A 24,172-nucleotide genomic window follows, 5' to 3' on the forward strand; every position below is an offset into this window, starting at 1 on the left:
TAGATTATGTTTCCGTTGTGACGTGGTAAACAAAACTATAAAATACTATACTGTAAAAATCCTCACATTTCTAGGGAAAATCCATTAAGTATGAGACAAAAAAATACAACCCCATTTGATTTGGATTCATAGTAAAGGACTCAGACTCGGTTTTGACTCATGCTCAGGGACTATGACTCAACTTGGACTCGTGGGCAAGACTTGGACTTGACTTGACGTCATCTCAGGATCTTAGACTTGACTTGGACTCATAGGTCAGGGTCTTGGACTTAACTTGGACTTATTGTCATGGTCTTGGACTTGATTTGGACTCATGATCAGGGTCTTGGACTCATCATCGTGATCTTGGACTTGATTTGGACTCATAAGGGACTTGGACTTGACTTAGACTCATAGGTCAGGGTCTTGGATTTAACTTGGACATATTGCCATGGTCTTGGACTTGATTTGGACTCATGATTCAGGACATGGATTTAACAAGGATTCTTCTTCAGGGTCTTGGACTTCACTTGGACTACTGGTCAGTGACTTGAGACTTGACTTGGATTTGGGGGTCTAAGACTTGAAACTTGACTCTGACTTGTCCTTGGAGACTTGTGCCCATATCTGGCACAAACATTGACGAGTTTTGGCAAAGAGTAAACATATCATTTTGTTTGGCCTCTGTAAGTTTGTTCATGTCATCCTCGCTTTTGTTTGCATGAGCCAAAAACCAAAAACAAATCTAAATGCGAGCACCATTCATATGGTTTTCTCTGTTTTTTTTTTCTTGCAGTGATCACTCTAACCTGAAACGCATGGAGTTTGTAAATAATTATTCATTTTTTGATATTTATATTTTTTTTAATGGGATGAAAAAAAAAAGTCTATGTGTATGAGGATGCAAAACCAACACCGACAACAAAAGAAACCCTGGGATGCATCACGCCCCAAAAGCTGCTTCTACTCACATCACATCAGTGTGTGGAGAAAAAAAAAACACGCCCGCTCTCTCACATCCGCATTCGTGTGCGCGCGTTGGTCGGTTGCTTTGTTTGGAGTTTGAGCCGGAACTGGAGTGCCGCAGGGCTCTGAACTCAGCCCACTTGGACTCACAGGTTAGAAGCAGAACTGACTCCCCTAACAGCAAAATCATGTGTTTTGTGCTGTCACCTCCCACCCGCTCACGCGGCATCCAAAAAAAAAAAAAGACAAAACCTCGCAAAAGCATGCTGATATGTCTTGTGCGCACACTGTTTTGGCTTCTGCAGAGGAAAAACTAACAACAAAAAGAGAGAGAAAGAGAGGTCCTGATTTTTGTTTTTTTTAATTTCCACTTGTGCTGAATCTTCCCAAGGGAGTCACCCCATGGCTGGTCGCCTGAAAAAAATCCCGAAAGTCAAAGGTATTTGTTGCTTTAACGCGTCCGCCCGCCCGCCCGCCGGGCCTGCAAGAGGCGCTGGTGGGCGCCGCCCCGACGGGTCCGGGGGAGCCCGCACCTCCTTCGGCTGCACTGATAACAATCCGCAAAGGGTTTTTGTCGGGACGGGCGCCCCCTCTGCGCCGGGGACGGTCTCCGCCGACGCGGCTGAGGATCTACTGAGTGTTGATGGAATGCAATCATGGTTTTTGCTTTTATTGTATTTTTTTCTATTTTGCCAAAGCGTAAGAGACCTGGGGTTTGTTGCGTCGCCGTACAGGAAAAAAATTGCGGTTAAACCTTGACTCACAAGTCGAGAAGTAGCAAAACAACATTTGCGTCTGGACAAAAATCATTTTTTTGTAAATAATTCAGAACTTATCTCCATAACAGATTTATTTATTTTTTTTTGTTACAAAAGCTCATACCAACTTTAATTAGTTAAATAGGCTTAAAACCAATATTGGGAGTTGATATATTTGAATAAATATTTTTTTTAAGTCTGGTTTGACTTCAAACTACAACTACAACAAAATGTCTTTATCCATTTGTTTAATTAGTACATTTTTAAAATTGTCCTCGAATTCTATCGAATTCCATCGACAGGTCTTAAAACAAGTTAAATGAAAACATATATTTATATATTAATTCACACACACTAAACTGAACCAAAATTGATGCAACAAGATGTCAGGTGTGGGGGCGCTTTGGCAAAGTGACACAACGGTATTTTCTTATTCTGCGAATTTATTGTTTTTTTTGTTTGTTTTTTACATATTTGTTGTATGATAGCCTTTGGTGCCTGAAGCTTTTATTCATTCCTTTACCACAGACTTTCTAGCATCTTTTCATTTATTGTGTTTATTGGAGAGGAAATCGTTTGGTGAAATGTGTTATTTTTTTCTCTCTCGGTCACAATTGTTCAGCTCCAAGTGCAAAGAAAAACACGAGCAATGCAAGTCGAAAGTGTCAATTCACTGCATGCGCACTCGAACGTTTTATACCGCAAGAACGCCCACATCGTCGCACAGTCTCTATGCGAGCTTTTTTTTTTATTGTTTTCTATTCACCGGTTTCTTCGTCGTATGCTTTTTTATCGTATACGATTTCTTTGCATATTCGATGTATTTGTATTTGATGAGGTAATTTATTTTTCTTGGATCGCTTGGATTACGCAAGCGGCATTCCTCCCCCGTCGCCATGACGACACATCCGCTTTTTATCCGCTATAGGAATACCTCTGAGTCGAAATGTTTTGATTCGGGTGAGCCGAATGTCGTCGGGCCGATGCCACGCCTTTTGCTTTTCTTTCTTTCCCTCGTTTGCGTTGAATGTAGTTTGGTCTGGAAATCTCTCTCGATATATATAAATATATAAATCTGTGTGTATACGTGTTGTGTATAGTGAATGAGTTCATGTACTTTTGAGATGTGTGCTCATTTGACAAAAAGTGCAATTTTATGATCACCTCGAGTGTGCGTGAAATGAAGCAAGAACGTCTGAGTGGTTCTTGTGACCCCCCCCCCCCCCCTCCTTTTAAATATACCACTTTTTTTTGGAGGGGGGGTGGAAAAACTGGACTCTGTCTCAATTTCAAACGCTCGACTATGTTATTGTTTTTCTTTGATTTGCTGTTTGTCCTCACATGGTGCTGTGTCATTAGCATGTGCAGCTACTTTTTTTTTCTCTGTATTTTTGTTTTAAATCGTGCACAAGTGCCAAAGTAATCCAATCCGATATTTTGCCGTTTGATATTCTACAAAAAAAGAGGACAAACAGACATGTGAGTTGAAATATATTTGTATTCTTTTTGGTTGTGTTTTACTTTGTGTTCTGCATTTGTAATATTTTTGTTAGGTTGTTGTTTTTTTTTTTTTTTTACCCATTTGATTGACTTTTCTTATGAAACAAAAAATGGAAATAAAATCCACGTGTTAAAACTCATGTGACTGTACTGTTGGAGTTAAATAAACAGTCTTTCAAATGTGTCGTTTTCTACTAAGCCAACCTGCGCAATACAAATAATATCGACTATTAGGTCCTGGTGTCCACATTAGAGGACATCCTAAACTTGTGTGTTTGGATGGGATGCAATTCACTATGCTGTTTTGCTGAGACAAAATGGACAAAACAGTAGACTCTGGATGGAGGATATTACTCTTTTTTTTTTAAAATGTGAAGCAAGTCCAAACCTGGACCAAGGAATGTTTTTGTTTTTGGTTTTTGTTTTCCCGGGACACATTGCACTTGTCGGTGTCTCGGCCTATTCATTCGTCCACTGTTGTGTCCATTTTGTCCCAGCAAATAAGCAAAGTAAATTGCATCGCACACAATGAGAGGACAGTTTTGGGCAGGACAGGACGTCCTCTGGGTGACTTAAATGGTAGTCCATGAAGTCTCTAAAGTAGTCTCTAAAGTCCATGAATATTTTTTTCTTGCTGATTTTCAGGGTTGTTGTTTTTTTTGACAGATTGTGTTTATTATTCTTTTCATTTATTATACTGCATGTTTTTCATGAGGTCGATGTTCAATCGAAATGTTTTCTTGTGTTTTTTTTTATTTGCATTTTTCTCACTAATCATACTGAATATTTTTGTATTTTTTTAGTTTTATTTTTTGTGTTTTCATTTATTAGAATTATCATAAATATTTTTGTTTGATCTATTTTATCTGTCTTTGGGTGTTGTGCTGGGTTTTTTGGTTTGTTTTTGGTTCGTTGGGGACATTTTTGAATTGTACTGTTTGTGTTCAAATGTTTTTATTTGTTCATGTTTTAAATTGACAATATGTAAGATTTTTTTCATTAAAAATGAATGCATTACATTATTAGCAATGTCAAAAACTTGCAAATAAATATGTTCTTAACGACCAACGGTATATTTTAAATACAATCGTTGGTCTAGTTATCATTGAATTATATTACATGGGGGGTGGCACTCCTCTGAAGGTCGCCATGTCCCTTTAAAACCCTCAACACACACTTTTCTCGGACAGGCGTTAACATTTTCCCACGTTTCTTTCTTCAAACTCTGACAATGTTCAACCCTTCATAGAAGGTACTTTGAGTAAATTCAATGCAATACTTTTTTTCGTCAAGTGGTTACACAGAGACATATGTTTTCATCGAAGTAAAAACTACACCTGGATCCGAAATCCCCAATGATTTTAATTTGACAAAATAAAATGAAGTCAATGTAATCACCTTTTTTCGGTAAAACGGCACAAAAAACTGTTGAGCAGCAATGCAATCAATGGCAAGCCGCGTTATAGCGAGGGAACGTTACATTATTTTAGTACGTACCCGAATGAACAAACTGCAAGGGTTCTGTGTGATGCACACAAGTGGCCAGCAGATGGCAGCAGGGAAGCGCGGGCAGGTTTGCCCCTACAAATGGGCGGCGCGCACTGCCAGGCCCAAAAAGTGCTTGTCGTCCTCCCCCCGCGGGACACTTGCACGATGTGCGCCGAGAAGTTGGCCAAAACAGAGACGATCGACCTGAGGCGGAAGCTCATTGGGTACGAGCAAGGCCTATTGACTTTTTTTTTCATTTATTTTGCCTACTTTGGCTGAGTTGTTTGTTCTTTGCAGGCCGTCATGTAAAATCTTCTTCAGCGATGACCCCATCAAGATGGTGCGTGCCAGGGGTCAGTACATGTTTGACGAGAGGGGTCAGCGCTACCTGGACTGCATCAATAATGTGGCGCACGGTAACGAATGACGTCATCGGTCCTCAGCACTTTAAAAGGCAAATTGCAAGTACAACAAAAGTGGAGTGGAAATCGTTGAAGCGCAGACCAGACTTGAATTTGCATTGGTTTGAAATAATAACGTTTTTAAGGGTAGAAATATAGATGTATACGTATATTTTGTTGGCATTGTGAAAATGTGTGAATTCTGGTTATATTCAGTCATTTTTTACACACATATATACATATATACGATGTAAATATATGTGTGCGCGCAAGCATGGGTGCGTGTATAATTTTCAAGTGACTAAGGTAATGTAATAATTTACTTGAGGTAAATAAATACTAAGGTAATTGATTACTTAGGGTAGTAAAGTAGTTCAGTAGATTAGCTATTTATTTAAGTGCTTAGGTCAGCAATTACTTTAGGTAGTTAAGTATTTTGGTAAGCAGTTATTTCGGGTAATTCAGTACTAAAATACTCGATTACTCTAGGTAATACTGTATGAAGGTAAACAATCGCTTTAGGTGATTAAGAACTAAAAAAAATCAATTACATCGGATAGAATCTGTAGTACAAAAGTATTTAATTTAGATGATTAAGCACGAAAGTAAACAATTACTTTATAAAAGTAAGTACTAAAAATTGCTTACTTTACATAATGAAGTACTAGCGCAGTCAATTACTTTACTTTAGACACTAAGGTAATAAATTAGCTAATCTAGAACTGATCAATAATATGAAGTACTGAGGTTATCAATTACTTGAGGTAATAAAGTACCAAGGTCAATAGATTACTTTAGACGATTAAGTAGGAATGTAACTGATGACTTCAGATGATAAGGTACGAAAATAACTGATTAATTTGGATAATGATACTAAAAAAAAAAAATCGCTACTTTAGGTGATAAAGCACTCAGGTAAACGATTACTTTAGGTAGTTAAGCACTAAAATAATTGATTACTTAAGATAGTAAAGTACTAAAGCAGTCAGTCACTATCGGTGATTAGACGCTAAAATAAGCGATTACTTTAGGTGTTAATTTAATAATGTAACTGATTACTTCAGGTGATTTAGTCCAAAAATAACCAATTACTTTATATATGGAAGTACTGAAGTAATGCATTACTGTAAGTAGGTAGGCACTAATGTAATCAAATACTTTGGATAAGTGTATACTAAGTGTACGAGGGTAATCAATTACCGTGAAGTACCGAGGTAATCTGTAACTTTAGTTTATAAAAAACTAAGGTTATCGGTTATTTTAGGTGATTAAGTACAAAGGTAATCGATTACTTCAAATGACTAAGTACTGAATTAATTGATTACTTTGGATAGTAAAGTACGATAGGCACTAATGTAATCAAATACTTTAGATTATAAAGTACTATGGTAATTAATTTTTTAAGCTATATAGGCACTAATGTAATCATTTACTTTAGATAATGTACTAAAATAATAAACTACATGAAGTACTGAGGTATTCAATTACTTTAGTTAATTAAAAAAACTATGGTTATAGATTATTTTAGGTGATTAATTACAAATGTAAGCAATTACTTCAGATGACTAAGTACTGAGTTAATCGATTACTTTGGATAGTAAGGTACTATAGGCACTAATGCAATCAAATACTTTAGATAGTAAAGTACTATGGTCATTAATTTTTTAAGCTGTATAGGCGCTAGTGTACTCAAATACTTTAAATATTGTACTTAGTAATCAATCACATGAAGTACCGAGGTAATCAATTACTCAGAAAAGTTAAGGTTATAGATAATTATAGGTGATTAACTCATTCAATGCCAGGGACGTTTTTTTACGTTTTTTTTTCAGAGTCTGCACAATAAATCCCAGATACTTAAGTATTAAATCAATACTTAAGTACGAAAAATGTACTAAAGCAATCAATTAATTGAAATACTGAGGTAATCAACTACGCAGAAAAATTAAGGGTATAGATAATTTTAGGTGATTAACTCATTCAATGCCAGCGACGTTTTTTTTAATGTTTTTTTTAAGAGTCTGCACAATAAATCCCAGATACTTAAGTATTAAATCGATACTTAAGTACAAAAAATGTACTAAAGCAATCAATTAAATGAAGTACTGAAGTAATCAATTACTTATAGGTCATAAAAAACTAAGGTTATAGATAATTTGGGGTAATTAAGTCATTCAATGCCGGGGACATTTTTTTTTACCTTTTTTTAAGAGTCTGGACAATAAATCCCAGATACTTAAGTAATAAATTGATACTTAAGTACTAAATATGTACTAAAGCAATCAATTAAATGAAATACTGAGGTAATCAATTACTTTAGGACTCATAGGTGTCGAACTCCAGTCCTCGAGGGCCGGCATCCTGCGTGTTTTCCGGGTTTCTTTCCCCAACACACCTGATTCAAATAATTAGCTCAATAGCAAGCTCTGCAGGAGCTTCGAAATGATCCCAATCATTTGAATCAGGTGTTTTTGAGAGAAAGGGTTTGAAAACATGTAGGATACCGGCCCTCGAGGACTGGAGTTCGACACCTGTGCTTTAGGTGATAAAAACTAAGGGATTGGACTCTAAAAAAAAACGTAAAAATGTGTCTTTGGCACTGAACGAGTTGGAGACCCTGAAACACACTCGGCGTCACCGTATTTTTTTTGTTTTTTTTCTCTTAACCAATCAGTGGGTCACTGCCATCCGGACGTGGTTTCGGCCGGAGCGCGGCAGATGGAAACGCTGAACACCAACTCGCGCTTCCTGCACGACAACCTGGTGCTGTACGCCCAGCGGCTGCAGGCCACCTTGCCCTCGGGGCTCTCCGTCTTCTACTTTGTCAATTCCGGGTGAGTTGGGCGCGGCGCGGACGGCTCGCGGCCGCGGCGCATTCCGCAAAACTCGTCCGACTCGGAAAACAAAGGCGGAATCGGCGCTTGTCACACGATGGACCGCACAAAGAAATATGACTTGAGATTATTACATACTGTAGCTTTAAGTTCGGGGACATCAAATGGCACGATTATTATTATATCCCCCTGAGTCCCGGTCTGTTCGTTTGTGTCCACTGTTGTGTCCGCTTTGTCTCCGGATGACAGCGAACACACCAGATGTCATTGGAAAAGCAAGGATGTCCTCTGTTGAAGACACCAGGACTTGGGAGGCTAACTCGAATGAGTCAAACAATTTAGACCAAAAACAGATGTCCACGACAATGGACACAAATGAATAGGCTGGGTGTCAAAGTTATAACGGTGCTTTATTTGAGGAACCTGAGATGATCGCATACTGTGGAGTTTACGTTGCAAAAAAACAAACAAACACACAATTTAACGTTCATTTTGCTTCATGTTCCAATTAATTTTGCTCTTGCTTTGAAAAGAAGCCTGTAATGTTCCTGTCACAGCATTAACAAGTATTAGATTAAAGCTTCACAAAATAACGGCATACAACATTCTACAAATGAGCCACAATTGAACAATAATGTCCTTCAAGTTCCAATTGATTTGCTCTTAATTCGAAAAGAAACATAGTTATTCTGTCACAGTGTTAAAAACCATGAACACTTAAAATGAAGGCATTCAACGTTTCATTATAATACAAATTAGCAGAGTGGCTTCATGTTCAAATTAATTTTCTCTTAGTTTGAGAAAAAAACACAGTGTTCTTGTCATGGCATTCCAAGGATTAAATAAGATTTGAACTTAACAAAATAAAGGCATGCAAAGTTTGCAGAGGAGTCACTAGCACAATTTAGCAATGAGTTGCTTCATGGACCAATGAATTTGCTCTCATGTTGAAAAGAAATTGTTCCTGTCAGTGGCTTTAGTCTTCGATTTATTTACTCTTAATTTGAAAGGAAAATATAGCCTATCTGCTGCTGCATTCAAATGAATTGAGACTTAAAAATATGTATACAATGTTTCGCTGTTGAATCAGGTTCTAATTAATTTGTTCCTAATTTGAAAATAAACATGTAGCACTCCTGTGAGAGTATTTAAAATGTGATCAAAACTGCACAAAATAAAGACATGAAACCTTTTAAAAGGGAGAAAGAGGCCAATCTAACAGTTTAACAACAGGTTTCTTCAGATTCTAATTCATTTCCTCTTAATTTGAAAAATTCATGGCATTCCTGTCCCAGTAATAAAAAAAATCAGATAAAAACGCAACAAAATAAAGACACACGTTTTGCAAAGGAAAAAAGATGTACTATAACAGAATTTAGCTACAAGTTGCTTCACGTTCTAATTAATTTTCTCCTCATTTGAAAAGAAAGCTGTAACATTCCTCTCACAGTAGTAAAAATCAGATCGCTGCATTAATAAACTTTAGATTAAAACGTAACAAAATGGAGGCATACTGTATCACACAATTGCATAAAGTTGCTTTAAGTGGAGGAAGGTCACTATTGAGTCAGCACATTTACATGATACATGATAAAGAATGTCATCGATGTCCCTAAGAAAGTCATAAATCGCCATGTTATGACATTTGCTCAGATACTGTAATTCAAAGGTCACATGGCAGCGAGACGCGTCAATAAGTAACCACGCCGACCATCACAAACATCACCCTCAAGCGTTGCGTTTGCCAACAGCTCGTGGAAAACGTGTCGTTTAATCGAGTCCTCAAACAAAACATTTTGCATTTGAATAACGCGCCGTCATCTCTGGGAGCTTTTGGTGTCTTGCTCCTAAGCAGGAATACAGTACGAGTGAGACGCGGGCGCGTTTGACGGCGACTCATTAACTGGACGCCAAATGAGCGGCAAACTCCCACTGACCTTGGCGACCTTTTCTACTCCAGATCGGAGGCCAACGACCTGGCGCTCCGCCTCGCTCGCCAGTACTCGGGCTGCCAAGATATCATCACCCTGGACAAGTGAGTCAAAACGTGACACCCCCCCCCCCCCCCCCCCCCACTCCGTGACCCCGCCCCCGCAACGGCCCCTTTGTGTTATCTCGCAGCGCCTATCACGGCCACGTGACGTCTCTCATTGAAATCAGCCCCTACAAGTTCCACCATATGGCGGACGCGCCGCTCAATCCATTTGTCCACGTGGTGAGTAGCGTTCAAACGCCATGACTCGACTGGACCCGTCGTGCCCGCGTAGTAACCTGGAACTAACCGGTTCTGTACACAATACCTGCTGGGGAAAGTTATTCGTTAAAGGAGGAATCAACCCAGAAATGTCCTCCAGCACCGCGAGTCTAAAAACGATGTTCCACGGAATATGAGTGTTTTCAAGGAACAAGGTTTTCAAGGTTTATAATATACGTAATAGGTTCATTATGAAAACACGCTAAACCAATTTGAGTAAATGCAAATGCATATATCATCTTAAAGGTCACGTGTACGAAAAATCTTGTTCTGTTAGTGACATACTTTACTAAGCTTTTGTTTGGGAGCTTTGAGGCTGTCATCTTTCTTTCGAAGCGCAACCACAAAGTAAACAGCTCTGGTCATGTGACAATATTCTCTAAACATGTGACAGTCTAGTGTTTCAGTACTTTATGAAAAATCATTTATAGAGGCTCATAAATAGACCATTTGTGACCGATGGTTTGAAATGGGTTAAGCAGAAAATCCACTGCTTTATAACCATTTTTGGAGGCAGCCATTTTCCCACTTGCTGTCGACTGAAAATGACATCACAGTTTCTCATTTTGCCACTTGCTGTCGACTGAAAATGACATCACAGTTTCTCATTTTGTCACTTGCTGTCGACTGAAAATGACATCACAGTTTATCATTTTAACACTTGCTGTCAGCTGGAAATGACATCACAGTTGCTCAAGGCTTGGATAACAACCAATCACAACTTACCTGTTTTATGAATTCGGTCATGTGATGCTCATAAGTTAAGCCAGGATTGGTCATTGACTGAATTATTAGCAACTGTAATGTCATTTTTGGGCGGCAAAATGGCTGACCCCTGAGATGAGAAAGGGTTCATTTTGTTGCTTACCATATTTTGCGTACCTTTCCACAAATTTGTAAAATGAACCAATCATAGAATATTAGCTACATTCCCTTTTTCAATTATAAACATGAAATGTTATGCTGCCGAAAAGTAAGTTCATGAATCGGTGCGACGGAAATATTTTTGTTTTCCGCGTCAGGCCCCGAGCCCGGACGTGTACAGAGGCAAATACAGAAGAGAGCACCCGGACCCGGCCAAAGCGTACGCCGACGACGTCCGAGATATCATCCGGCGAGTGCAAAGTCAAGGAGGCAAGGTGCTGCGGCGGGCGTCAAGCCTTCTTTCGGACCGACTCGCTTTAGGAGACGAACGACGCGCCGACGTGTCCGTTTTCCCGCAGATCGCCGCGTTTATTGCCGAGTCGCTGCAGAGTTGCGGCGGGCAGGTCATCCCGCCCGAGGGCTACTTTCAGCAAGTGGCCGAGTACGTGGGAGAACGAGACGGTACCTCGGTCTTTGCGCTGGACTGAGCGCCTCTTTGTCGCCCCCCGCAGGCACGTTCGCGAAGCGGGCGGGCTTTTCATCGCCGACGAAGTGCAGGTGGGCTTCGGCCGGGTGGGCAGCCACTTCTGGGCCTTCCAGCTGCACGGCGACCACTTTGTGCCCGACATCGTCACCATGGGCAAGCCCATTGGCAACGGGCACCCCATGTCGTGCGTGGTCACCACCAGGGAGGTGGCCGAGGCCTTTATGTCATCGGGAATCGAGTACTTCAACACGGTAAGTTGGATTCCCCCCCCCCCCCAAAAAAAATGCTGCTGTCCCTAGAAATGACCACAAAGCCCCAACCCAAGAAAAATATCCACCAAAAAGATGAACTTGACCATTGCTGAAATTGAACAGGAAGTCGGCCATCTTGGTTTAATGCGTGCGCACGCCCTCCCGAATATCACAAAATTAATTTGAGCGTAGATGTTCAGCTGCACATTCAAGTATGTCAGACTGCAAGTATGTACTACTCGGCTAAATGCTATAAACGTAGCATTTGTTACCATAACGCTTGCGGCGTTGACAAGCATACCCGTAGCATTAAGGCCAACACTGTTTTTAGCATTGAGCTAACAAGTACATTTGAACGTATTTTCTAGGACTTTCAAACATATTTGAAAATACACCCAAAGGTTCGTGCAAATATGTGCGACTGTACATGTGCGCTAAATGCTAAAAACATAGCATTTATTATCATAATGCGAGTGCCGTTGAAGACCATAGCACGTAACATTACGGCAAAACATTGCTGTATTTTTTAGCACTTAGCTAACATATTTGAAAATACACCCAAAGGTTCGTGCAAATATATGCGACTGTACATGTGCGCTAAATGCTAAAAACATAGCATTTATTACCATAATGCGAGTGCCGTTGAAGACCGTAGCACGTAACGTTACGGCAAAACATTGCTGTATTTTTTAGCACTTAGCTAACAAGTACATTTTAACGTGTTTCATGAAACATTTGAACGTATTTGAAAATACACACAAACTGTGTATATCCAACTGTACATGTGGGCTAAATGCTAACAACGTAGCATTTATTACCATAATGCTAGTGGCGTTGATGAGCAAAGCCCGTTGCATTAAGGCAAAACAGTGCTACGTTTATTAGTATTTAGCTAACAAGTACATTTGAACGTATTTTCTAGGACATACAAACGTATTTGAAAATACACACAAACGTGCATGCAAATATGATCAACTGTACATTTTAGCTAAATGCTAAAACATAGCATTTATTGCCATAATGCTAGTAGTGTTTATGAGCACAGTTGTAGCATTAAGCCAAAACAATGCTATGTATTTCCTACAACATTCAAACGTATTTGAAAATAATGTATACCCAAACGTAAATGCTAAAAATAAAGCATTTGTTCCTATAAAGCATACCTTTAGAGTTTGAAAATACTTACATCCTTTTACATTTCGTCAACCATATTTAAAGTTGATCACACATACTTATGAATACATTTTAGTGAGTTTGCCAGTCAAAAATGTTTACTCCACATTAGCGACCTCATCCTTCTGTAATCATCGCTCTGGATTTTATTTTGAAAATCCGGCAAGGAAAAAAAAAAAAAAAAGTCTTTTAAGAGCTTCCTCAGTATTTTGCAAAGGCCCTAAAATGAAGGCAGAAGATGAACATTTTTGTGAAAAAGATAGCTGCTTTGGAAGAAACAATATTAGCAGTGCAACTTCAAATTCAGGTTTGTCGCTGCGGGCAATTTTGGCACTTTGCAAAAAAAAAACAGGACTTTCTGCATTTTGGCATGCAAGTCAAAATGGAGGCGTAGGCTAGACGAAACTTTAACTTGCGTGCGCATTTGCAGTTTGGGGGTAACCCGGTGTCGTGCGCCATCGGCCTGGCCGTCTTGGACGTGATCGCCAAAGAGGACCTGCAGGCTAACGCCTTGCGGGTCGGGGGGTACCTGACCTCCTTGCTGGAAAAACTGAAGGAGAAGCACCCTCTGATCGGCGACATCAGGTAACGCGTCCTAAAAGGTGTGCCGGCGGTGGCGGGTAGGGACCTTTTGACCTCCCGCAGGGGTCGCGGCCTGTTTGTGGGTGTGGAACTCGTGAGGAACAGATCCAAGCTCACGCCCGCCACCGCGGAGGCCCAAGAGGTCATATATCGGTAAGAGACGTCCTCGCTTGCCGCCAATGCGCCCAGCACGAATGACCTTTGACCTTTTCGCACCCAGGTTGAAGGAAGAACGAGTGCTGCTGAGCGCCGACGGGCCGCATCGCAATGTGCTGAAGTTCAAGCCGCCCATGTGCTTTAGCACCGACGACGCTGACTTTGTGGTGGACAAAATGGACGCCATACTCACAGGTGTGACTTTAACTCAACAGTATCGTTGACTGGTATCGGTAGCTCTTTAATATGCTCGATCTATGGGTTTGTTACTATAATTTTTTAATTAAATTAAAACATTAAAAAAGTCCATTTTTAAACATAATTGTAGGTCCAGTAATGTTTTGCTACATGACAGTTTGGTTATTGCATCTTAACACGGATTTTCAATGATGACCATCACTTTTTCTATTGCAGGTGTACGTCACTATTTTTCTTGCTATTCTTCTTACATTTATGTCAGACCAGTCAAAAACATTGTAATTTGATTTACAATATTCATTTTTTCAAACAAAAAACGAAGAAAAAAACTCAAAACTAATACATGTGGATTTTATTGCCAATGTTCTTGATATTTTTCCTCCCTATTTTAAATAGGACCAGACATGTAATATGTATTTATATATATATATATATATATATATATATATATATATATATATATATATATATATATATATATATTCTTTTTTTATGAAAAAAAAAACACATAACTGAATCTTAACAATGCCGATTTTGTTTACTGCGAGTATGTTGGGGAACGTGTTTAATTGAATTCTCTTTACACACCACTAGATGGCACTATAATCTACAAAATGTCACATTCTCCCCAACACAGAAATTGAAGCAGCTACGGGTTTGAGCACTGCCAGCTTAGTGAATGGTAAGAATGACGTCATCAAAATAAAAGTATACAAACGTAAAAATGCATATTGTACATGATGCATATTTCTTGTTTGTTTTAGGCGGCGCAGAATGAACACATCGTCACAACAGCTGGACTAAAGTCAAGAAAATTCTGCAAGAAAATCTTGCCAAATAAGACGATGAAGGACGATAAAGTGAGAGGCAAAGCCTGCTCAGGTACCATCATTATTTTTCTGACTTGACTTAGTCAAGTACGCAACAAGAAATGCAAGTTATTATGCAAAACAACCAAGTTTATTGGTGCTCAATGAGTTGATCTTGACGGGACGTTTAAGGAAATCGGGGAAAAGAGACACTTAAGTAAGAAACGCCACCAAATTACTCCTCTAGGAGTTTTTTGTTTGTTTGTTTTTAGTCTGACTCAAAAGAGTAGTATCCACAAATTTTAACAAATTTAATTCATGTGGTTTCTGGTAACAATTTGAAAGGTTTGACTCATGCAGTAGGTTCGTTTTGAAAGGGTTTTAATTGTGATTTTCATACTTCTTTCTCACCAGCAATTAAAGCTTAAGGTCATTAAATGCAGCATCAAGCAAATCCTTGTTCTGGTGAATTATTCACTTTTTCACGGACGCATGGAACTGCCAATGTCAAGAATAAAATTTGTATTTTTTTGTAGTTTTATTATTATGTCTGTTTGGCATTTTTGCTCATAATGTCTTGGGGTATTGCCTCAAACATATATTTCATTAATAATACTCTAAGGCAGAAAAAGTGCAACTAGCATTTAGCCAAAAAGTATATTCAAATATTCTTGCAAAATACATTTGAAAGTACGTACAAACAAGTTGACTCCCAACACTTCCCTAACTTTAGGATTCTTTCTCAATCATGTTCCACCAACCCAAAAGCTTCTGAAAACAGCTTTATTTCAAGATTGCATAAAAAAAAAAAAACACTCACTCCTTGCTTCATTTCCATTGCCAGTTGTTTATCACGCTTAATTTCTGCTGCAACACCAGTGCTTTCAGTCCAGATGAATGATAATCCACAGTTGGAAATCATCCCATGAGATATCCCCTAGTGAGGACAAAAAAAAAAAAAAAAAAAAAACAGGGAGTGAGCCAAACTGGACAAAATGGCGGCAGGGTGTCAACGTTTCAGGAAACTTACGGCAACTTCATGCGCATGAACACTCGCGCCATGAAGAAGCTGAGGATGACGCTGACGAAGCCGATGAAAAGCAACAGGAAGCGGTTGAGCTTGGGGATGTTGGGCGCGTTGGAGCGGTCCAGGATGATGAAGCCCAGGCCTCCCATGGTGAACAGGAAGCTGGACGCCAGGCCCTCCATGATGTACTGGCCGTTCACCCTTCACAAAACGCGGCGGTATTCTTCTTGTTATCCTTCAAACGTGAAGCGGCTCGCTTACCTGTACGCCAGAAAGGCAACCGGTCGCTGGTGCCCGTGCTCGTCCGTCATCGAGCCCACGCTCGGCGGCTCCACAATCACGTCATAAATGATACCTGGCAGTGGGGGAAAAAATATAGAAAACTAGCTATTAAAAAACCTTTTACACCAGCGGTCCCTCAAAATAAAAAATAAAGACTTCCCTTTCCATGTAGTATAAGCTTTACAGTCAAACGATGTTGCAGATTGCTTTTAATGTTCTAAACAAATTGCTGATATCTTGTGGGGTTTTTTTTATTTCACATCAATTTCACGTGTTCCTGTATGTGCTGTTTGAGATTTATGTTTATAGAGAAGGTTTACATTGCTGTTCTGCCTCTCATCTGATCCTTTAAAAGTTGGTGTACTTTAAGTACAGCTACGTCACAATGATGGACATTTTTTTTAATACACAAGGTTGTGTCTGAATGTGCTATTTCGTAAAAGCGTCTGAATGTCGAAAGCATAAATGTAGGAATCTCAAAATTACCCACAATGCACTTGAAATTTTGAAAAAAAAAATAGCGGAAGCCAAAGCAACAGCACGGTATCCAGTAGCTAAACAACAACAAAAAATCTTATTTTATCTCATTTAAAATGTAGAGAATAAAGTAAAAGTGTTAAATATGTATGCTTTACTATATACTGTGTATATATAAATTTATTTGCCGAAGCGTCATAACAGGTACGGTGGTCACGTGATATGCGACAAGGAGAGTTAGCTGTTGCATCGTCCAAGACAGCGGGTTTTAACTACTTTTAGTGCTATACATAGAGCAGGACTACAATAGCTGGGTTACGGTTGTACTTTCGAACAGACAAAAAAAATTATGGTAGTGTACTTATAATTCTAGTTGCAGACTGGCCAAGCGCTGACGTTTTACATATGCGACGGCGGTGACGTCATCGGCGGTGCGCCTAAGTAGTATTCCAAACTATTTTCCATTGCGCTAAAGTTAACTATCCAATATGTGGACTCTATGAAATTGTCAGTAAAATGGTCAGACGAGTTAAGGTTTTGCAACACGTATTCGGAAGCTTCCTCAAAACACTCAAATTTGCGGTTTACGCTAGCTCGGCTAGATCGGTTCATTCATCGCATAATTTTGAGGAAAATCCACGCGCAGCGGCTTCATTTTATGTATAAACACGACCAGCGCGCTGTTGTTTTGTTCCCCCTGTCCGTGGAGTTAACGCGGCGATCGGTCGCCAACCTCACCTCCGGTGATGAGAAAGTAGGAAAGGATGACGAGCGCGTAGACGCTCATAGCCGAAGGCATGTGCAGCCACGACGGCTTCTTCAGCTTCACGTTGGGGCATTCGAGCACAGTGAAAGGGATGCTGTACAAAGTCTCCATCACGTCGCCGATAGGACCGAGAAGCTGCTGCTCTTGCTGCTAGCCTCAAGTCCAGGAAGCATTTGGTGACGTGTCCCGGAAGTCAAGTCAGTGACGTTTCGTTCCTTATTTCGGGCCCCTTTTTTTCGCCTCTATGCATTACTTCTTTCAACTACATTAAATTGAGTTGAATTATATCGTTAAACTTTATATATCTGCTATGGAGAAATGTGTACGTGCACAAATGATTTACGTGTCACGTCACCGTGACGTCACATATAGTTTAGTTGGCCCAATTTTAACGTACGTTTGTATTGAGATGCTGCCAGAATCTTGTAGCTACCTTCAAGTTATTCACCTTTAGGAGGACCCACAAAATCATTAAAATCGATAGCATTATCAACACTTTATTACAATATTCGTTTGAGTTTAATTAGTAATAACGCCACACGTGTGCTTTGCCCATAGTATACAACGAGGTGTTCAAACTACGGCCCGGTGACCATTTGTAGCCCACGTACATTTTAACGGCCCACGACATATTAAAAAATACATTTTGTCATGACCTGCGTTGCTGTTTAAAACATACAAGTTTTAAAAGAAGTGTGAAAAAAAATCTAATTTGCATTGTCACTTAACAGAAACCCTTGCCATAGCAGTTTTTTAAACATATAACGACATCAATAATGTAATTGTTTTGTTTAGCGAGTTAAAAGTTTAAAAATGATAATGTAGTCCTTGTGTTTTTTCTGTATGCAGCCATCTGAGGATAAAGTTTAGACATCCTGGTAAAATGTTTTTTTTTTTACAAACTATGAAAATGACTGAAGGCTTTCATTAGAAAGCTACATGAAAAGATAACTTTCATTTCAGTATTTAAAGATTATGCATTTTTCAGCAGAGAGCTTGCCTAATTTAATTGGCATCTAAATTATTTTTCATGCACAAACAATACTTTAAAAAGCACAATTTGCCACTTGCCATCAACCAAACATGACACAGCATGTGCAGAATGTTCAGGTGACGACCAATCACAGCTCAGCAAGTTAAAGTTACATGGACATGATTGGTCATTAACTGTAGACGCTCATCCTCATTTGGGTCGCAGATCAACTGCTACCTATCCCAGCAGTTTATGAGCAGGAACTGGGGTACACCCCAAACTGGTTGCCAGCCAATTGTGGGGCACGCAGACAAAGAAACATTTACATACCCAATTACACGGAGTGAACACACACAGGCTCAGGGAGAACATGCAAACTCGACACTTGACAGGGCGCGAGGTGGATTTGAATTTGGGCCCATGAAGTGTGATGCAGACATATTAACCACAGCGCCACCTCTTTTATTGTATTAATTGCACAACTTTTTTAAAATCTAATTAATTAAACAAAATACGTATGGACAACAACACAAATTGAAAATCAACAGTAATTGTCCGTCACATACCACTAGAGGGAGCCAACGGAGCGCACTGTTCAATAGCATCAACTTGGTAAAATGAGTTGAACTCACACCATATTTTTGTTTATTTTTTTTTATTAATTGTGGCACTACAAATAGATTTCATTTACTTGGACTTCTGGCTTTGTGCTTGCGCCTTGAGCACCTTGACGACGATCTTCTGCTCCTCAATCAGGAAAGCACGCTTGATCCTAGGAAAGATATTTTTTAAATAAAATCTTGAAGGCCCCCCACCCCATCATTCCTTCTTACCTGTCACGCACACATTTGGCGCACATGGAGCCTCCGTAAGCCCTGCTGACGTGCTTCTTGGTCTTGGAGAGCCTCATGAGAACCTGAGGTCTCACCGCCCGGATCTTGCAAAGAACACGCAACCAAATAAGAATCCCCAGAAGTCATGGAGCACCTCGTGTAAGCTTCGTCTGACTTACTCCACGCAGTCTTCCTGGGCACACGCCACACGCTGATTTCGGGGCTTTGCCCGTCTTTTTGGTGTACAGGTACACGATGCGGTTGCCAGGCGTCCGAGACCTGCAAGATGGACGGGATGCGGTGGTTACACAGCTGCAAAAGCGGCCGCAAAATCTCCAGAACACAAGGGAGACTTACAATCTGGTCTTGTTGGACGCCGTGTTGTAGGACAGCCTACGTCGGTAAGTCAGGCGCTGCACCATTTTCGAGCTGCCAAAACAAAAACACCGGCGTTATAATGGCGAACGCGCTCGGTATCTTATCGTTTGTTACATACAGCCTCACAGGAAGCCATTTTGAACACAAACGCAACTTAATGCATTTTTACTTAGCGTTCATTTATCGATAAGCGAACGCTCAATGATGTGAACTACCGGCAGCGGCTTGACGCTACATCACTTCGGATTTACAACGTACAAACCGCCAAAGGCTAAAATGGTGACACAAAGAAGGGAGCTGTGTTACTCTTGATATCACAGTTCCGAGAAATTGATTCTAATCGCGAATGTGCGCCGGATTAAAGCGGATTTGTAAACGGCGATATCACAGAATTTCCACGGCCACCATACCTGCTAGTCGCCGCGACCGGAAGAGAAAGGTCGATAGCGGATGTGGAAACATGTATAGCGCCTCCTTGCTGATTGTTGTCCTACCCTCTGCTGGTGGGAGTGATGTACTACATAGACGCTTGCGTAAAAAATGGAACTACTCAAGTAATTCGACATTCGTAGCGTAAACAAGTACATTCTCTTAAATGTTCAACAGTAGATAAAATGCTTTCGGTCATACACAACATGCAATTGATAGCAAGCTTATCTTAGGCTTTCTCGTATAAAAGACACATTTGGCAAAAAGAAATGCATTTTACCTTTTAATGTACTTGTGTTATTCATGGTTAGATCTACAAATTTTTAACGGCAACAAATGGTGTTTACTGAGACAAATCGTGACACATTCGCCTTAAATCATCATTGGAGCGCATATCAAATAATCCAAGACCACGCAATTGAATATCATGTTTTTTTCCCTTTATCTGTTGCCACCAACATTGTAAAGATCGCCTTTGAATCGGATACTAGTATTTGAATGATCGATTGTGTCACTATAGAAAATGTGCACGTTTGAGCTTTAGACGGCTCTGTGTGGGCAGATGGCCTTCGCTACACCACTGAAAACGAAAAGACAAGCAAGCATTTGTTAAGGTCATCTGACAGATGACCTTAACAAATGTCCACTGAGAATTCCGACGTCCACTTTCAGTCATTGTGTCTTGGAAATTGCTAGTTTTTCCAACTGCACTTACAGTACAAACGGCAGTGTAAATGTTTCATGAAGGTGGTCTACAATCAGGGCTGTCAAATTCACTTGGTTATCATGATTCACGTTTACCTCAGAGGGCCGTAATGATGGTGATCGTCCTAAATATGTAATCAGCTCATTTTTAATAGCAAATACACAATTGGCTCTGCGTGATTATTACAACAATTTCATTTGGAGTAAAAAGTCGCGAAAAGAAATGATTAAGTGCGCAATTCTGTTCAATTTTTATTTATTAGGATATTTGCTTCAAATAAACTAAATGATGATCACAATAATTCAAATAATAATAATATTGAATATTGCTGTCATGTCCATAGTTAAATTTGATTTATCAAAATTTTCAACAACTATTTCATATGAAGCTTGTAACAGCCTCATCCAACAACCTGTTCCAAGTTTTGGAATTCCCTTATCAAATTTAAAAATAATATATATTTTTTAAATGCTGAATAAAATTGAAATTAATCTTCAAAGTTAACCTTTTAACTTTGACAGTCCTGATAATTGATTATGAATAATAATAATAATAATAATAATAATAATAATAATAATAATTCTTACGTATTAATATTGAAAAAAAATCCATCCAAAATGAAAGGAACAAAACAATTGAGCAAGAAACATGAAGAAATGTCAGCACTTTATTTGCTTCCGCCTCTTGCCCCCCGTCCTCAAGTTTGCCACCTTTTTTTTAAGGAAACATTGCGAATAGAGCCACACGCGGCCTGTGAGATGAACCTGCTTTCATGAGGAGTTTGGTATTTAGGCCGCCATACGTACGCACGCACACCAACGTGCCGCACACACACTCACACACTACAAAAAATGAGAAACATCTGCACCTAAATCCTGTCAAATGTAATCATTTCAAAAGACCGTTCTAATTGATTGAGATCTGCATCCAAGGTATAGCGTTTCCAACCCCCCCCCCTCCCCTTTTTTTGAGGGGAATGGGAGGGTGCGGCGGCTTCTCATCGCTGATTGGCGAAGCGTCTCACCTCAAGCACACTCCATTACGCAATCCTCCCTGACCGCCCAGTGCCCTTCCGCACTTCTGCTCGGGCATTCCATGTAATCTGCTGAGATTTAAACCTACTGCTCCTGTTGAATAAATCTACTGTGATTAGGAAAGAATCGCACAAGTCACACGCTCTCCACACCTTCCCCATGCCGAGTATCTGTACTCCATTACTTGGCCGCGGCCGGCCGGCCGGTTAACCTCGGGATCGGCCTAATCGCACTCCCTGTCCGAGTGTCCCTGGGCTCATCTGGCCGCACTGCCCACGGAAAGCTATAAAATATTAAGCGTCCATATTGCGCTGTCAAAGGTCACCCCCCCGCCATGTTATTGAAGCTAGAGGATCAATACTTTTTTTTTTTTTTTTGTCTGCACCAGAAACCGTACGCTCATAGCGCGTTGGAACTTTTGTATTTGTAAAAAAAAAAAATCTGTTAGTTACGTCATCGTTTTAAAAAAAACCTCAAAGTGTAGCAGTGATCTAAACAAGCTTTTTTCAGTGATGTACCCCCTGTGAAATATCTTTTCAATCAAGTACCCCTTAACCAGTACAAAGCCTTTTTGAGTTAAAAAAAATTCCATCAGTGTCTGATTTATTAAACTTTCAAACTTAAACAATCAACCTAAAGTGTCCTCTTCTGGATCATAAATTGTAATTGTTAATAAATATTTTTCCACAAAAAATAATCAATACGAAGTGTCAGACCTGTTCTAAAACAAACAAAAAAAATATGAATAAATATTTTCCATAAAAAATATTAAACATAAAACGTCCTGTTTGGGGGTTACAGTAGAGATATGTTCACAAAATAAACCATTGACTTAATTATTCATAAATATTTACCCGCAAAACGTAAATAAACACAAACATAAAGTGTCAGAAATGTTTTCACAAAGAAATAGTTATAATTAAATATTTGTCCACAGAAAAATATTCAACTTAATGTGTCCTCTTTTGGGATCATAACTGAAGTGTGTTCACAAACATAAAAAAATATTAATTAACTTGACAGGTAACGAGTGGTGGCACATGACAAGTTGGGTCATACCTTTCTAGTATGGGGGGAAACTTGGCTTTTTACAATTAATGAAATTAAAAAATGTTTTAGAATCTCAAGTACCCCCTAGAGTTCCTTCAAGTACCCCCAGGAGTCTTAGTACCCCCATTTGAGAACCTCTGGCTCGAATGCCACAAAGGCTACTTAAATTTGACTTGAATATCTAGAAAATATGCTTTAATTTTAATAGGAAAATGACAAAGACATTATAGCGGTGCTATTAAAGTCCCACGTGTATCTACTTTGTTGCTTTCTCAACAGAGAAAATCAAATGAGCAAAGTTATATTGCTAAGCGTAATTATTTTACAACACTGATACTTCCACTATCCTTCAGGATATTCAAATGACTGATCATTTCTAAATGTACGGCGGGCCAGATGAAGAAGTTTTTGGCCCGCATTTGGCCCACGGGCCGTAGTTTGCATGCATTAAAACTTTTAGTCTTGCCTTTCCAAAAACATAACAAGCGTAAAGACTATTTGCGCGTCGCGTTTCCTCGCGCAACTCGGAACACGAAACGTCAGGATCCCGCGAACGCACCGTCCCGCCTATCGTATTTGTGAAATCCTACGAGCGGGATCTCACTTTCAGCTGCTGTCTAATCAGCTCCAGTACTTACAGTCGCCATCAAACCTGCCTGAGGATTATCAATTTATTAATCTCCCCGCCGCAAGCGCACAGATTTATCTCTCTCTCCACTTTGCTGTTTCCCCGCTCTTTGAACACTCGGCGCGTTGGTCGTTTGCGATACGTTCGCGCGGCGCTTTTAAGAGCCTCGCCGATTGATTGGTTTTCCCCGAGCCCCGCCCGGGGTGCCGTTTTAGTCGTGCCGACGGGGTTCGCGCCGGACGGCGAGCGGCGCGCCCCGATCCTCCGATCGGAGGCTTGCAGCGTTTAATCCGCGCGGCACGTGAGCGAAAGCGGTTATCGATAGACCTTTCCGATCACGCTAGCTCGATAGCTCAATTGTCCTTCCCGGTCGGCTGGCTTATCACCGCTCTATCCGCCCCCCGCCGCCCCCTGCCCCGCTGCTGACAAATCCATACAACTATGTGGAGCACAAAGGCTCGGGTTTAGCCGGCGGGCCCGGGCGAGGGGTGGGCCGGGCGCGGCGCTTCAGAAAGGGGGCGCGGCGTGGAAATTTCTCTTGTTTTTTGTCAAATCAAAACAAGCGCAGCCCCCGGCCCATCCCCGCCTTCGTGACCCCGTGACACTTTTATGCTGGAAAGGCCCGAGCTTGGGCGCCGCCGCTGCCAAACCTTTGTTGGGCCGCTCAAAAGAGGCGACGGCCTGGAGGGATCTGGTTTGATGAGAAAACTATTGACCCGCGTCACCGGGAGAGCTGGCGCGAGGACCCCGTGCGTTGATTCCATGGACTTTTCCACCGGGTCATCTTTTAGCGCCTTTTAATGACGGGACCCGCTCGCACGAGAACGCCCTCTCGCTCAACTTCCATGTCCACTCAGCAGTCCGTTTCACGCCAGGCTCGCCGGCGAGG

At 40.4% G+C, this 24,172-nt stretch overlaps 4 protein-coding genes across 4 annotated transcripts in view; 2 read left to right on the plus strand and 2 right to left on the minus strand.

The window, feature by feature from the left end:
• The window catches only part of col25a1 (collagen type XXV alpha 1 chain), a 121,493-nt gene extending 117,252 nt beyond the window's left edge, over window positions 1-4,241 (plus strand). The window contains exon 38 of the mRNA XM_088424835.1: window positions 776-4,241. Within this exon, the coding sequence (XP_088280961.1) occupies window positions 776-778 (3 nt within the window). The 3' untranslated portion in view covers window positions 779-4,241. The remainder of the gene's footprint in view (window positions 1-775) is intronic.
• Window positions 4,242-4,788: 547 nt separating this feature from the next.
• Window positions 4,789-15,154, plus strand: etnppl (ethanolamine-phosphate phospho-lyase). Its single transcript, XM_088431064.1, has 13 exons — window positions 4,789-4,915; window positions 4,989-5,107; window positions 7,767-7,926; window positions 9,887-9,961; window positions 10,048-10,141; window positions 11,203-11,319; window positions 11,404-11,486; window positions 11,557-11,782; window positions 13,386-13,540; window positions 13,601-13,690; window positions 13,758-13,888; window positions 14,529-14,573; window positions 14,656-15,154. Exons 1-13 carry the CDS (start codon window positions 4,791-4,793, stop codon window positions 14,667-14,669), a joined length of 1,434 nt encoding a protein of 477 aa, XP_088287190.1. The 5' UTR covers window positions 4,789-4,790; the 3' UTR covers window positions 14,670-15,154.
• A 315-nt stretch (window positions 15,155-15,469) lies between these two features.
• Window positions 15,470-17,447, minus strand: ostc (oligosaccharyltransferase complex subunit). Its single transcript, XM_088431076.1, has 4 exons — window positions 17,225-17,447; window positions 15,989-16,082; window positions 15,731-15,928; window positions 15,470-15,637 (listed from the first exon to the last, which is right to left on the minus strand). Exons 1-4 carry the CDS (start codon window positions 17,361-17,363, stop codon window positions 15,619-15,621), a joined length of 450 nt encoding a protein of 149 aa, XP_088287202.1. The 5' UTR covers window positions 17,364-17,447; the 3' UTR covers window positions 15,470-15,618.
• A 1,416-nt stretch (window positions 17,448-18,863) lies between these two features.
• Window positions 18,864-19,879, minus strand: rpl34 (ribosomal protein L34). The gene is made up of 5 exons (XM_088419858.1): window positions 19,847-19,879; window positions 19,416-19,487; window positions 19,238-19,337; window positions 19,059-19,162; window positions 18,864-18,997 (listed from the first exon to the last, which is right to left on the minus strand). Exons 2-5 carry the CDS (start codon window positions 19,478-19,480, stop codon window positions 18,913-18,915), a joined length of 354 nt encoding a protein of 117 aa, XP_088275984.1. The 5' UTR covers window positions 19,481-19,487; window positions 19,847-19,879; the 3' UTR covers window positions 18,864-18,912.
• Window positions 19,880-24,172: the final 4,293 nt, after the last annotated feature.

This window comes from Hippichthys cyanospilos, chromosome 1, assembly GCF_059441005.1.
Source record: "Hippichthys cyanospilos isolate Australia breed blue-spotted pipefish chromosome 1, RoL_Hcya_1.0, whole genome shotgun sequence".
NCBI classification, from domain to species: Eukaryota; Metazoa; Chordata; class Actinopteri; order Syngnathiformes; family Syngnathidae; genus Hippichthys; species Hippichthys cyanospilos.